We start from the raw sequence: 15,651 nt of genomic DNA, 5'->3' as shown, positions 1-15,651 counted from the left end.
CTGCTCGGTCAGAACAGTTTTATCAGTGCTGTGTTGAGCCCAAGGTCACCCAGCTGGCTGCATGTGGGGGAGTGCAGAATCAAACCCGACTCGCCTGATTACAAAACCGCCTCTCCTAACCACTACACCAAGCTAGCTCATGAAAATGCTCTGGTTTGTGCCCTGGTTCGTGATATCTCCCTCGAACGTTTCGCAGACCTTTGTCCGGTTCAGTTCAGGGCTTTGGCTGGCGGCCATTTTAGGCTGACAGAAGACGGGGGGCGCATGCCCAACTGTCACTCTGAAATGGCGGCACAACTTTTCAGCCGTCTCTTCCGCTCCCCCCCCCCCCTTTACACACTTCCAAGCAGGAGGCTGCAAAATCAATTCATGAATTTGGGGCTGACAGCAGGGCATGCTACAAGTTATATTGCCATGCTGCTTCCCTTTCTCCCGCTTCTAAGTAGGGGGATGCGAGATGAACTGGCCCAATCTGGTTCGTTTCAGCGGAGTTGGGACGTCTTGAGTTCAGGGGTTTTGGTTCGGGACTAAGCTTTGGGTCTGATTGGAAGGGAGCATCTCCTGATTTTATCCCAAGTGCTAGAAAAAAGAAATAAACCAAAACAACAGAAACTATCCAAATTGGCTAATTGGGGGGTGGGGGGATAGTGGAGTCACTTGATAGAAATCTTCTAGTGCAGGGGTAGTCAAACTGCGGCCCTCCAGATGTCCATGGACTACAATTCCCAGAAGCCCCTGCCAGCGAATGCTGGCAGGGGCTCCTGGGAATTGTAGTCCATGGACATCTGGAGGGCCGCAGTTTGACTACCCCTGTTCTAGTGTCATCCTGAGAAGAGTTAAGCCTTCTGAGTCCAATGAAATCTGCCCCGGAGGAAAGGGACTGCAGTTCGTGAGTAAGGTGATCAGATTGTCCCGCTTTTGGAGGGACATCTGGGGGCACCTGGCAAATTGTACTTCTGTTGAAATTAAAATATATATATTGCAATACTATTTTTGCGTTCTATGCGTTCTATGAAAGTTCTTGTTGCTCCATAGAGACCAGATTTTAAATCAAGAACACACACCCCCTCCCAGGCAATGGTGTCCCGCTTTACCAATGTTAAAATCTGGTCATCTTACTCTCAAGTGACTTCCCGCTTTGCTACAAACCAGTGCGTTTTACCTTCTACAGAGGAGTCAGCATTGATATAGGCCACTGCCCGCTCCTGCAACAGTTTGACGTTTTCCTGTAACAGGAAAAAATGGAAATGTTATTTTTTTCCCACATCTAAAGGGTTATTCTAGGCACCAGTTCCAACATGAAGAAGAAGAAGACCTGGTTTTTATATCCCGCTTTTCACTACCTGGAGGAGTCTCAAAACAGCCGACCATCGCCCACCTTGCCTCTCTCCACAACAGACACCTTGTGAGGCAGGTGAGGCTGAGAGAGCTCTGAGAGAACTGCACTGGCCCAAGGTCACCCAGCTGGCTGCCTGTGGGGGAGAAGTGGGGAATGAAACCCAGTTCTCCAGATTAGAGGCCACTGCTCTTAGTCACTACACCGAGCTGGCTGGAATTTTAATTCCAAACACACATTTGGGAGCTATCAAAAACTGAGGAAACAACAAGAGCTCAACCACATGTTACACAGTCCGCCTCACCTGAAAAAACTGCTGTATAGCCATGAGTATTTTTCAGGGAGAGGAACGGGAAGATGATTGTAAGCCACTTTGAGACGCCTTTTGGTAGAGAAAAGTGGCATATAAGAACCAACTCTTCTTCTTCTTCAGTAATATCAGGGCTCTCTCAGCCTCACCTCCCTCACAGGGTGTCTGTTGTGGGGAGAGGAAGGGAAGGTGATTGGAAGCCACTTTGAGAAGATGATTGTAAGCCGCTTTGGGTAGAGAAAAGCAGCATATAAGTACCAGCTCTTCTTCTTCAGCAAAGAGAATAGAAAAAAGCAAGTTTCATGCATCTAGCTGTGGAAGACCTCTTGTGGGATATTTTCCCAAATTACCTCAGCCCACTCGGTGGATCCTAACAAGCCAAATTCCTCAGCATCCCAGCTGGCAAAAATGATTGTTCTTCTGGGTCTCCATCCTAAAACAGCAGAATTATAGCGAAGAGAAGAAAAGTTGGGATTTAATACCCCACCATTCACAACCCCAAAGCTACTTACAAACACCTTTCCCTTCCTCTCCTCACAGCAGACACCTCATGAAGTAGGTAGGTCTGTGAGGGCTCTAAGAGAACTGCTAAGAAAACAGCTCTGTGAGAACTGTGATTAGCCCAAGGTCACGCAGCTGGCTATATGTGGAAGAGTGAGGAATCAAACCTGGTTTTCCAGATCAGCCTCTCTTTAACCCAGGGGCAGTCAAACTGCGGCCTTCCAGATGCCCATGGACTACAATTCCCTTGAGTCCCTGCCAGCAAACACTGACAGGGGCTCATGGGAATTGTAGTCCATGGACATCTGGAGGGCCGCAGTTTGACTACCCCTGCTTTAACACTACACCACGCTGGCTTTTACTATAGTATAGTGTCTTTATCTATGACATAATTATTATTTCCAGGAGCAATAAATGTGTCATTCGTCAGAGATGGAAGTTAGCAACAAAACAATATTGAGGCTTGGCCTTTCCTGAGCGTGATCACAGCCAAAAATGTTTTATCTTTCCTGAAGGGTTTTGTCTGGCAGAAATCCAGGTTTTTCTAAGCAGAAAAATGGGCATCTGCCCAGGACACTGAGTCAAAAAAATGCTGGGGGGTGGGGGGGGGGACAGGGTAGACAGTGCGAATAAATACTCCCTGATAAAGAATTCTCCTCACATCATTCTTCGGGGGAAGCCATACCAGTCAAACCAGTTTCAATTATTTGCCATAAAGATTGGTCATAAGAGCCATGTGTATTTCTTTTTAAGTATTTACACTGAAGAATAACAAGGGGGTTTTAATGCCACTTTTCTCTACCTGAAGTGGCTTACAAACACCTTTCCCTTCCCCTCCCCACAACCGATCCCATGTGAGGTAGGGGGGGCCAAGCAAACTCTGAGAGAACAGCACTAGGAGAACTGTGACTGGCCCAAGGTCACCCAGGTGGCTGCATGGGGAGGAGTAGGGACTCAAACCCAGTGGAGTGGCAGTTTTGAAACAATCCTATCTGTAGGTATTTATGCAGAAATGAAATAAACTACAATTTAGAGCCTCAGATTCTCAGAGACCTCTAAATAATTTTTAACCCCCTAAAATTATATTACAGTTTTTGGGGGTAGTACTATGGGGTCTCTTAAACTTGATGTCAAGGCCTCAGCATATCTTAATTGGGCCCTGCTGTAAGATCCCATAACTAGCAAAACAGGAAAAACGCACAAAAGAGGAACACCGTAGAATAATTAGTGCACAAAGCAAAGAGGGAATGCAATTTTGTTCAATTGCATAACTTATGTGTGTTGCAGAATCAAATGTTCCTTGGCACAGCATTTAGCTCATCCAGCTGCAGGATTTTTTTTTCCTTTGAAAACTGTAACACAGGCGTTTCTGTAGCTGTGAAAGAACGGAATTCCCATATGCCACAAAGGCTACGCAAATCAAATGTTTGCATTCTGTAAGGGTTACTATAGGTTGAAAAGCAAAAAAGAGGATGAATTTCCTAACGGACTACTTCAAGCAAGTGACCACTGTGACAAATCTTATTTAAAGACCCCTACTATTTATCTGTGATCATTGCTACTAAGTAGGAATATACTTAAACTTTCAAACTTGCTAGTTGCTGCTGCAAGATGGGAGGTGAATTTCCTCCAGGACAGGCTGGATTCTGGAGGTTTTTTTTAGGGGGTGGGAGGGAATTACTTGGGCATGAAATTGGGGTCGCTGTGGGTGGGCAGGTAGTTGTGAGTGTCCTGCACAGTCCAGGGGTTGGACTAGATGACCCTGGAGGTCCCTTCCAACTCTATGATTCTGTGATTGCAGCTCCCCCCCCCAAAAAAAATAAATGTCTGAACTTCTGAGCTTTCCACCGGGGTTCCCAGATTTGGCCTGGCAATTTTACTGAGGATCTGAATGTGACTTTCTTCAGATTCTCTGCATTGACAGTGCAGCTGGTACACCCCACACCAAACGTGGGCTTGGGGCATCTTACCATTCTGCTTGAGCTGTCCGAAGCTTCTGACGATCTCATGCACGACAGCAGCGCCGCTCTGAGGATCAATTCCTCCGAACACCCAAGAATCACGGTGGCCTCCCAGAATAACATACCTGTCTGGAGAAATGGAGGTAGCAGTGTGTTTTAAAATTCATTCATTCATTCATTCATTCATTCATTCATTCATTCATTCATTCATTCATTCATGGGCAGTGATATTCTTGTAACTTGGGGGGCAACAGTGGGAAGATGTTCTGGAGTACGGGTCCCGCTTTTGGACCTCCTGATGGCACCTGGGTTTTGGTCACTGTGTGACACAGTGTTGGACGGGGTGGGCCATTGGCTTCTCTTATGTTTTGATTTCTGGAGCAGTGATGCCCTGTTTTCTTGGTGCTTGGGGGTCCACAGTGGGAGGGCTTCTGGAGTTGCGACCCCACTGGTGGGCCTCCTGATGGTACCTGGGTTTTGGCCATTGTAAAACACAGAGCGTTGGGCTGGATGGACCATTGGCGTGATCCAGTATGGCTTCTCATATGATCTTGGGGCAAAGAGAAATCAATCTGGAGCACAAAATCCTTTGGGTAGGGTGGGAGACAAAAGCCATCCTAAAATAGATCCGCTTTTGTGAGTACAACATTACAAAAACGTGTGCTTCCCACCTGATGAGGAACCCAGCCAGAAAACTAGCTTTACCTGGTTCTATCGCTCCTCGGAGGGTACCAATCACGTTGTATATTCTGGTCACTTTCTTAGAGCTGTGGACATGCATTCTGACCTTCCTAATACCGTAAAACAAGGCATGCAAGTAGGCATCAGATAAAAGAAATGAAAGCATCTTTCCGAAGTTAAACCAATTCAGGTCCTTCACTTACCCCAAAGACACGTGAGGATCAAACATTTCAGACTTAAGGTCCCACCTTGAACCCCAACAGTCAGCATGTTGAAATCCGTTTAACATAAACAGATGGGCTGTGAGAGTTGCAAAGGTAAACTGTACCATTGGGGAAAACAGGGATAACTCTATGGCTTCCCCTCCCAGCTGAACTCCTTCCCTTCCCTTCCCTTCCCTTCCCTTCCCTTCCCTTCCCTTCCCTTCCCTTCCCTTCCCTTCCCTTCCCTTCCCTTCCCTTCCCTTCCCTTCCCTTCCCTTCCCTTCCCTGGAATCTGGAACCTCAAACTGGCCTCCCTAGGTTCTACCCCTAAATCTCCAGGCGTTTCCCAGAGTGGGCATCACTAGGGGGAAATGATGGGGACCACCATCACTACCACCAGCCCACCTCTCTGGGGCCATTTCAGGTAATAAAAACAGCATTGATGTGTGGTAGAGCTCCTAGATCTGGGTAGTAGAAGAAGAGTTGGGTTTTATACCCTGATTCTCACTACCCGAGGTAGGCGAGGCTGAGAGAGCCCTGACAGAACTGCTCTGTGAGAACAGCTCTATCAGGACTGCGACTGTGATAGAGTCACCCAACTGGCTGCACAGGGAGGAGCGGAGAATCAAAGCTGGCTTGCCAGATTAGAAGCCATCGCTCTTAACCCTACACAAAGCTGGCTCTCTGGGTAGGGAAATGCATGACAATTCGGGGGTGGGGCTTGAGAAGGGCCTCCGTAGAGTACAACGCCACAGAGCCAGCCCTCCTAAGCAGCCATTTTTCCCCAGGGGGAACCGATCCCTTTCTTCCGGAGACCAGTCGTAACAGTGGGAGATCTTCAAGTCCCACCTGGACTGACAAACCGCATGTGGGAACTGAAGCCCCCTCCCCTCATATACTGAGACCCCTGTCCAAATTGCACCCTCGTGTTCCCGAGAACTGATATCCAAGAACAGAACAGAACAAGACATCTAGAACAATATAGCTGTATAGAATCCTAGAGTGGGAAGGGGCCATACAAGCCATCTAGTCCAGCTCCGTGCTCCATGCGGGACCAGCCCCAAGCCCTGAGGATGGGTGAACACGATTTGTGCAGGGGACCTGGTGGCCGGGGCTTATCGACTGAGCAATCCGTTTTCTTTTCATCCACAGCCTGCCTCTCTCGCCAAGACTACAAAGGGACTGCAAGTACAGCCGATCCACTTGGTCAATCAGTAAACTGACTACAGTGCATGATAACAGCTGTATGGTAGCGTCTGAACCTAAAAGGCCAGGATTCCTAGTCAAACAAAGCTATTTAATCAGTCCAGAAGTAGATTACCAAATTTGGTAACCACATTTGAGTCTAAGATTCCTAGTGAAAAAACATAATGTAATGAGGCAGTGATTAGGGATGCCAACTCAGGATTGGGGAAATTTCTTGGAGATTTAGGGGTATAACCTGGGGAGGGGAGGGTTTGGGGAAGGGAAAGGGCCTTTTGGTGGGGTATAATACCCTAAAGTCCACCCTACAAACCAAATGCTTTCTCCATGAGAACTGATCTCCAGTTGCAATTCCAGATCTCCAGGCCCCCCCTGGATGTTGGTAACCCTCGCTGGGACTGAAGAACTGGGGCAGGGGAGCACCTTATCTCTAACAGAGGTCACCTCCCAAGCTGATCCATTACACCGCGGCTGTATTTCCTCACCGAGAATTTTGTTGTGTACATTTTGAGAAAAGTCAGAAGTCCCTGAAGGACTTCTGTCAGTTCTGACACGGCCCAGGTGTATTCTGGGAGCTCATTCTACCAGGTAAGGGCCAGGACAGAAAATGTCCAAGCCCTGGTTGATGCCAGGTGGATCTCCTTGGGGCCAGAGACTACCAATTGGCTGGTATTAGTAGAACATAAGGATCTTCAGGGGAAGGGGTGTAGATAGAATCATAGAATCACAGAGGGACCTCCAGGGTCATCTAGTTCAACCTGTTCCTGTGCGGAACAGGAAAATCTACTTCTAAAGTGCATTGAAAGAGCATCATCTATTGTGTGCAGAAAAGGCCTAAATAACCCATAGAGATTCAAGTAATTCCTAGAGCTACTGCCATTGATTCTGGGTTTTCCCAGGAAGTGATGTCATCAGGTTGACATCCCTTCTCCCCAGCCCAGTGTCTGTTTCACGTGGCAGCAAGTAACAGGGGCTAAGGGTGGTGGGATCCCTGCCCCAATTAGCGGCTTGGCCAACCTGGTTTTGTGGAGAGAGGAAAACAGCAATTGTATGGCTCTCATCTGCTGAAGGTAGAGCCTCTTGTGGCGCAGGGTGTTAAGGCAGCAGACATGCAGTCTGAAAGCTCTGCCCATGAGGCTGGGAGTTCAATCCCAGCAGCCGGCTCAAGGTTGACTCAGCCTTCCATCCTTCCGAGGTCGGTAAAATGAGTACCCAGCTTGCTGGGGGGTAAACGGTCATGACTGGGGAAGGCACTGGCAAACCACCCCGTATTGAGTCTGCCATGAAAACGCTGGAGGGTGTCACCCAAAGGGTCAGACATGACCCGGTGCTTGCACAGGGGGTACCTTTACCTTTACCTTTACCATCTGCTGAAACATCTCATGATTTTTGTGTCCCTTCCTGTTGACAAACTTGTCCCTAAAACACAAGAGGGATTTCTGCCCCACCTTTTTGCAGAACCTCCTCCAAAACCTGGCCCAATGTTGTAAGGCACGGAGAGCTTTCCTTTCCAGCTATCATCCGGAGGGGGAGGCCCTTCCAAATCGCTGTTGGGAAAAAACGAGAACAGGACGGTCCCTTAGAATTCCCCCAAATATTGTTACATGAAAAACAAAGGTCCTTTTTTTTGCCACCAGCAGGAAACGTCCTGTTCTTTATTATTAACAAGGACTCCAAACGGATGCCACTCTGTGCAAATTATCGAAGGGCTTCCCAAAGAGTTGCCCGGGAAGACGGGCTGCCTGAGCATAGAGAAACAGCCAGACTGAGTGCTCTTCCAACGAGAAAGACGGAGAGTTATTTCTTTAAATGAGTACGTAGCCACGTGGATGAAATTGAGGGGAGGAGGGGCACCGTTCGTATGGTTGTGTTTTGATTCCTCAAAGGAAGCAAAACAATCGAGCGGAGAGTCCACAGACCGTCTGCACCCATAAATGAACTTTGTGTTCCAGGTTGTTTCTTTTTTTAAAAAGCCTTGCATCTGAAGGCGATCTTTGACCTTTTTGTTCTCAGAGTTAAGCAGCGTTCCCACCCACCCGCTCCCCTCCTGGCTCGATCCAAGAGGATCACAAGACAAGGGGCTTGAAAACGGGCACCAGCACAGGACGTTCTTTCCCCTCCGCTGTTTTGCCACAAAGATTATTACTGGCCGTTCCAAGACAAGGTGTGACAGAAGTCCGGTCTCTGTTTTCGTTTGAACTCCCTGAGCCCCCCAGGTTAGAATTCTCCTTTGGGGAAAGGGGCTGTCAGAAGACAGCTGGGAAGAGAGAGGGAGGGAGAGGACCATGAGAGGGCTCTGCTTAAGGACTCAGATGGATTTCTTCAGCCCAGGCTTGCTTGACAGCCCTGGAAGAGTTTTCCAAATGGATGGGAGTTAATTAATTTTTTAAAAAATATTTTATATATTTTTAAAAATTGGTTAAATATTTATTCAGAGATATGACCATGTTGAGAGCCTCTTGTGCTGCAGAGTGGTAAGGCAGCATACATGCTGTTTGAAGCTCTGCCCATGAGGCTGGGAGTTCGATCCCAGCAGCTGGCTCAAGGTTGACTCAGCCTTCCTTCCTTCCGAGGTCGGTAAAATGAGGACCCAGCTTGCTGGGGGGTAAACGGTAATGACTGGGGAAGGCACTGGCAAACCACCCCGTATTGAGTCGGCCATGAAAATGCTGGAGGGTGTCACCCCAAGGGTCAGACATGACTCTGTGCTTGCACAGGGGTTACCTTTACCTTTACCTTATGACCGTGTTGTTATGTCAACCTGCCCCTTCTCCCAAACTGGCCAATTGTGGGCCTGGAGGGGGTAGGGAGGAGAGGGGCCCCGGGCTGGGGCCAGAACTGAAAAGGCCCTGGCTGAGGTCAGGTGGATCTCTTTGGGGCCAGGGATTACCAACAAATTCACATATTGAGAGAGCCAGTCCCTCAGATATACAGGACTCTGACTGCGTAGGGCATTAAAGAGCAACACCAAAACCTTGAACCTGATCTGAAATTCAACCTGCAAGTATCACAGCTGTTGAAGGGCAGGTCATTTCTTTATATCCTCCACCTTTCTTCCCAAGGGGGATCCAAAGTGTGGGGGGTTCGCTGTAACCTGTGAACAGTGCTGCTATAGATGGCAGGGGCTTGTAGAAGAAGAAAACCCCACGGGATTCAACGAAATTAGGAGTGTGATTGATCCACCTGACAAGGAGCCCAGGTAAATGACTCAGGTGCCATTCAGCATCACTCTACGTGTTAAACAGCACTGCTTGTAAATATTATTGCAGAACTGGCTAAGCCTGTAAATCATGCCTCCCTCACCTGGATGGCCCAGGCGAGTCTAAACTTGTCAGATTTCGGAAGCTAAGCAGGGTCAGCCCTGCTTTTCCCTACCTGAAGGCATCTCAAAGCTGCTTACAGTGGGCTACCCGCCCGCCCCCTAAAACAGATGCCCTATGAGGTTAGGACGGTTGAGAAAGCTCGGAGAGAACTGTGACTGGCCCAAGGTCATCCAGCTAGCCTTATTGGAGGAGGACTAAAACCCAGTTCCCCAGATGAGAGGCCACTGCTCTTAACGACGACACCAAGGAAGCCCAGGAGAGCTTTGCAGAGAAAGCCCATAGCAACTTCCCTCCAAACATCTCTAGTCTTAAAACTTCCCCCTCAAACCAGAGCACCCACCTCAGCAGCTTCTCCGCATCACGGTAACTGATAGGATGGACAGGGATATTTGGGAGGCCTGTTGCTCTGTCTTCATCGTAGCGGAAGGCATATTCTGGAACAGAAAAGGCATTATCACCCTTGGCGTTTGTGTCCTGATTTCCACGCACTATATAAGAATTAAGTGGCAATCCATATGCACGGTCTTCTCATGTTCTGTCTCAAAAACACCTGACTATGCCCACTGTTTTGCAAGGAGCAAAAGTTGGCTCTACCATTTATTGATCGGTCCCAGGACAGGTGCCCCCCAGTCCCACGGATCCAGATACAAAAATCTGCAGGGGAGAGATTATGCTGTTTGCTCATTTGTATGCAAACCCGGGCGGGATCTCAGGTCGACAGAAAAATCGTAAGAGAAGAAAAAGATGGATTAACTCCCCTCCCTCCTCAACCAGCTGAAGCTGTTGGTAGAAGAGCTGTTTTTTTATACTCAATTTTTCTCTACCGGAAGGAACCCCAAAGCAATTTAAAATCACCTTCCCCTTCCTCTCCCCACAGCAGACACCCTATGGGGTAAGTGGGGCTGAGAGAGCTCTGACAGAAATGCTCAGTCAGAACAACCCTGAAAGAACCGTGACTAACTAAACCACCAAAAAAAATCTTGCAGCGTTTTGGAGGTTCAACCTCTTGTGGCGCAGAGTGGTAAGGCAGCAGACATGCAGTCTGAAAGCTCTGCCCATGAGGCTGGGAGTTCGATCCCAGCAGCCGGCTCAAGGTTGACTCAGCCTTCCATCCTTCCGAGGTCGGTAAAATGAGTGCCCAGCTTGCTGCTGGGGGGTAAACGGTAATGACTGGGGAAGGCACTGGCAAACCACCCTGTATTGAGTCTGCCATGAAAACACCTAGAGAGCGTCACCCCAAGGGTCAGACATGACTCGGTGCTTGCACAGGGGATACCTCTACCTTTACCTTTTTTTTACCTCGCAACCCAATTAAGCATTCAATATGTGGCTGCAGGAATGAGAAATTGCAGGGGGGGGGGGTCCAAAAAAGTCAAGCTGTAGCATAAGGAAAAGTGGAGAAAGAGGTTGGTGGTGGGGGGGAAGCAGAGGGGGAGTATCTGGCCTTTTCTGCATCCTAAAACTTTCCGTTTCCCGGGGTTCTCTCACCAAAATCTCCATTCGGACATGAAGCCAACTGAGCGACCCTCTACCTTTTAGCCCAGCTGACCTCACAGGCTTGTTGGTAAGATAACTACAGGTTAGAAAAGCATTTATTTACATTATTTACAGACTGCCTTTCTCACTGGGCCCGAAGTATCCCCTGTGAGCTCTGAGAAAGGGTGAAATAAAAACACAGTTGTGAGGGAGATTCACCGTTGGCTGGATACCCTGGGGTGAGGGGATCTCCTGCCCCGTTCAGATTGAGCACATTGCCACGCTGGACTCCTCCTTCCGGAAGGTTCCAGCCCTCTGGGTAAGGATTTACTCCGGGAGCACAGGAATCTGCAGGGTCAGAGTACAAAACGACACCTTTCGCTCCAGCAATCTCGGCATTCTTCACCTAGGAGAAAAATTATTCTTATTTACTTGGTACAGTTTACATTTACCTTTACAAGGTGTTCAGAATGGCATATGTTTTCCTGGACTCCTCCTTTTTTATTATTTCTTTTAAAGTTGTTTTTCATACCCCGCTTTTCCCTGCCCGAAGGAGTCTCAAAGCGGCTGACAATCGCCTTCCCTTCCTCTCCCCACAACAGATACCTTGTGAAGTAGGTAGGGCTGAGAGAGCTCTGACAGGACCGCTCTGTGAGAATAGCTCCTAAGAGGACTGTGACTAGCCCAAGGTCACCCAGCTGGATGCATGTGGAGGAGTGGAGAATCAAGCCCAGCTCACTAGATTAGAGGCTGGCGCACTTAACCAAGCTGGCTCTCACATCGATCCTATGAGGTAGATTATGCTGTAAGAGGGTGACTAGCCAAAGGTCAGGCAGGGGATTTGAACCCAGGTCTTTTAGAACCTAGTCTGATACACTAACTGCTTTGCCAGAGCTGGACAGATTTGGGTGCTACATCTGTGCTGGTCTTATGCGCACACAGGGGATACTGCCTTGATCTGGCAGAGTGTGGGAGTTGCTGAGGAGAATCAACTCTGTGTCAGCAGCCTTACAAAGGAGTCCGGCTTGGAAGAGAAGCCATTTTGCCATATTAGTGGAAGACGCCGAAGATCAGAAAGGCTTTTTGCAAGCACAAGCTGTAAGGCACAGCAAAAGGAGCCCCAATCCTTCAGCAAAACTAGCTGCTTCGGTTTCCCAGACAGAAAATTTGTTTGGCTGATCTGCACAGTTCCTTTCTTCATGGGTTGCCCCTGCTTGGTCAGGCAATCCCAAGGTCACCCAGGTGGCTGCATGTAGAGGAGGAGCGTGGAATCGAACCCGGCTCACCAGATTAGAAATCCGCAGTCCTAACCACTACACCAGAGGTAGTCAAACTGCGGCCCTCCAGATGTCCACGGACTACAATTCCCATGAGCCCCTGCCAGCAGGGGCTCATGGGAATTGTAGTCCGTGGACATCTGGAGGGCCGCAGTTTGACTACCCCTGCACTACGCCAACCGCTACACCAAGTTAAAAAGCATCGCTAAATCGCTGGGGAGCTAGACGGCGCCTTCACCTTGTTTCCTCGGAAGATTTTTCCGTATCGGGCAATGACAATTCTCCCCGAACAATTGACGCCCATCTCTCGCTCCAGTTTGAAGAAGTCCTCTATGCGGCCGTAGTTCACGTACACAAGCTCTCCCTGGAGCGCAAAGAGACACGCGGTTTCAGAGCGAGCCAAAAGAGGGGAATGCAAACATCCCTTGTTTCTAGGACAAGACTGCCCTGGAGTCACGGGATTGGCCTGTGAGCTCCAGGGTGGGATATCCCTAGTGATTGGGGGGGGGGGCGGAGCCTGAGGAAGGTGGGGGTTGGGGGTTTTATTATTGTGGGGGATTGTGAGAATATATTAATTGTGGGGCCTTGTTACACACAATCACTTTGTTTTTCAGCCTGTTATATTTTGTGTACATTCTGTGCCCCATTGAATCTTTGCTCCCTTTAGTCACAGAATCACAGAATCACAGAATCATAAAGTTGGAAGGGGCCATACAGGCCATCTAGTCCAACCCCAACGCAGGATCAGCCCAGAGCATCCTAAAGCATCCAAGAAAAGTGTGCATCCAACCTTTGCTTGAAGACTGCCAGTGAGGGGGAGCTCACCACCTCCTTAGGCAGCCTGTTCCACTGCTGAACTACTCTGAATGGGAAATTTTTTTCCCTGATATCTAGCCTATATCGTTGTACTTGAAGTTCAAACCCATTACTGTGTGTCCTCTCCTCTGCAGCCAACAGGAACAGCATCCTGCCCTCCTCCGAGTGACAACCTTTCAAATACTTAAAGAGGGCTATCATCATGGCTAGAACTAAGCCTTCTGCAATTGACACCGTGACCGTTTATGCACTGGAGGTTTCATGCCAGGCTGCAGGCTGGAGTTTTAGTTGTGGCAGGTTGCCCCACCTCTTCCTGCACCCACATGGGGGAGCATTTGACCTGGTGCACCTCATCCGCCCTCAATTTGGGCTCCTGCACGGGAGCTGGGGTAGTAAAGTTCCCAGTGCATAAACGGTCAGTGAGAAGCTGGAAAAGATCAGTGCTTTCCCCTTGATCCATCAGGGGATCCCTTGATCTGTTCCATATCACAGCACATGCGTTAACGAAAAAGACTCCATAAATAAAAGGGCAGTTCAGCTGTGGGGAGGGAGGTCTCTAACGGATACCTCACCCATGTACAATTCCCAGGATTCTTTAGGGAAAGCCAGGATAATTACAGCAGTCTATTAAAACCGCTCTCAGTGTTGACCTTCAGGAACCATCTCTGGGTTTTGTATCAGCCTGTCATTTAACAAGACAAAAAAAAAATTGACACATGGCTAACATAATCCTAGGTTGATGTAACCTGCGGCTGATGTGCACCTGGAATCTCTCACATTTTATCCCACCCTTCTTCCAAGTAATTCAGGGCGCCTTATGCGCCCCCACCCGAATTCTAAATCCTCACCACAACAGGGTGAGAAAATTAAAGGGCAGAGAAAGCCTTCCGGCCAAGGTCAGTCCTGCAAGCTTGACAGCTGAGGAGGGATTTGGTTTCTCTCATCCTAGTCCTAAACTAACTACTGAAATGGGGGACCTTAAATCTTGAAATCTGTTTTGGGTAAGTGCTACGTATTCCGCTGTCCATATACTTCATGGAAATGGGCTGGTTTGATTCCTGGCCCCTATGTAGCCTTGGCCCTTCCAACTCTATGATTCTATGAACTGTTTCAGTGCTACCTCGGGTGAACGGATGGGGTTAACCTTTAGAGCTTGTGGAACAAAGGGCAAGTGCTATTCCTTTTATCACTTAGGGAGCAAAAGGCTGTGGAACTTAGAAAGCTGACCTGTTACATCATGAGGGAAATGAACCTGTAAGAGCTGGCTGATAGCGCCCTGGGAGTCATTCATTCACCTTAGCTGACAAAGTGAACTCTGGTTCATACCCCCATCTGTGTGTTAGTTAAAGAAGAAGAGCTGGTTCTTATATGCCACTTTTCTCTACCCGAAGGAGTTTCAAAGCGGCTCACAGTCGCCTTCCCTTTCCCATCCCCACAACAGACACCCTGTGGGGTAGGGAGGCTGAGAGAGCCCTGATACTACTAAAGAGGAAGAGTTGGTTTTTATATGCCGCTTTTCTCTACCAGAAGGAGTCTCAAAGCGGCTTACAATTGCCTTCCCTTTCCTCTACCCACAACAGACATCCTGTGAGGTGGGTGAGGCTGAGAGAGCCCTGATATCACTGCTTGGTCAGAACAGCTTTAACAGCTTTATCAGTGCTGTGGCGAATTCAAGGTCACCCAGCTGGCTGCATGTGGGGGAGTGCAGAATCGAACCTGGCATGCCAGATTAGAAGACCGCACTCCTAACCACTACACCAAACTGGAGAGACCTCAACACTCTTTCATTCTGATGTCCAAGTGGGTAGCCGTGTTGGTCTGAAGCAGCACAACAAACAACAACAGAGCCCAGTGGCACCTTTAAGACCAACAAAGATTTATTCAAGACGTGAGCTTTCGAGTGCAAGCACCCTTCCTCAGACTACGAACTGACCATCATGACAGTGGGAATATATAAGCAAAAGTTAATCCTGTTAAATTAGTAAACTGCGTCACAACATCCAAATATAGCCATACGATAATTCTTTGCTGAAACAGCCAATCAGTCCCTTCAAATTCAGTTGTAGTTTACAAAAATATAGGAGGAATAAAACTGTCTATGCCAGTGATCAACAGCTTCCACCCTACCATTTACTGGTGGCCCCATCTGTCTCCATACAAGTGTGAAACATTCCTACAAGTGGAAGCTGAGCTGGCAGGTATCTTGTCCTGGGACCAGAGAGTTGAATTCAAAATATATAATGCAATCCCACTGTCATGATGGTCAGTTCATAGTCTAAGGAAGAGTGCTTGCACTCGAAAGCTCACGCCTTGAATAAATCTTTGTTGGTCTTAAAGGTGCCACTGGGCTCTGATTTTGTTTTGTCATTCTGACGTCTGTTATCCTTTTCTAGGGGTCTTATTTTTGACTGCTCCTTACCTCAGGCATGCCCTGGGCTGAGAAGGCACTGTAGGGTGGAACAACACCTCCAAGGTCTTCGTACCCCGGAGGAGGAGGCTCAAATAAGGACGTGTTGAAAATCTAGTTAGGGAGTGAAAGGAGACAACATATTCAAAGAAGAATC

General features: G+C 48.4%; 1 protein-coding gene across 2 annotated transcripts in view; it reads right to left on the bottom strand.

Annotated features, from left to right (window-relative positions):
• LOC143839419 (glutamate carboxypeptidase 2-like) overlaps positions 1 to 15,651 on the bottom strand; it is a 33,214-nt gene that overhangs the window by 12,239 nt on the left and 5,324 nt on the right. For both annotated transcript variants that reach the window (XM_077341410.1, XM_077341411.1), the window contains 9 exons: positions 15,507 to 15,608; positions 12,510 to 12,635; positions 11,214 to 11,400; positions 9,859 to 9,952; positions 7,644 to 7,742; positions 4,814 to 4,899; positions 4,118 to 4,237; positions 1,997 to 2,079; positions 1,163 to 1,226 (listed from right to left, as the gene is read on the bottom strand). In XM_077341410.1, the coding sequence (XP_077197525.1) occupies positions 1,163 to 1,226; positions 1,997 to 2,079; positions 4,118 to 4,237; positions 4,814 to 4,899; positions 7,644 to 7,742; positions 9,859 to 9,952; positions 11,214 to 11,400; positions 12,510 to 12,635; positions 15,507 to 15,608 (961 nt within the window). The remainder of the gene's footprint in view (positions 1 to 1,162; positions 1,227 to 1,996; positions 2,080 to 4,117; positions 4,238 to 4,813; positions 4,900 to 7,643; positions 7,743 to 9,858; positions 9,953 to 11,213; positions 11,401 to 12,509; positions 12,636 to 15,506; positions 15,609 to 15,651) is intronic.

This window comes from Paroedura picta, chromosome 6 (assembly GCF_049243985.1).
Source record: "Paroedura picta isolate Pp20150507F chromosome 6, Ppicta_v3.0, whole genome shotgun sequence".
In the NCBI taxonomy this organism is placed as follows: domain Eukaryota; kingdom Metazoa; phylum Chordata; class Lepidosauria; order Squamata; family Gekkonidae; genus Paroedura; species Paroedura picta.
Note: the sequence above shows the minus strand (reverse complement) of the source record. Positions and strands in the feature narration are given on the sequence as shown.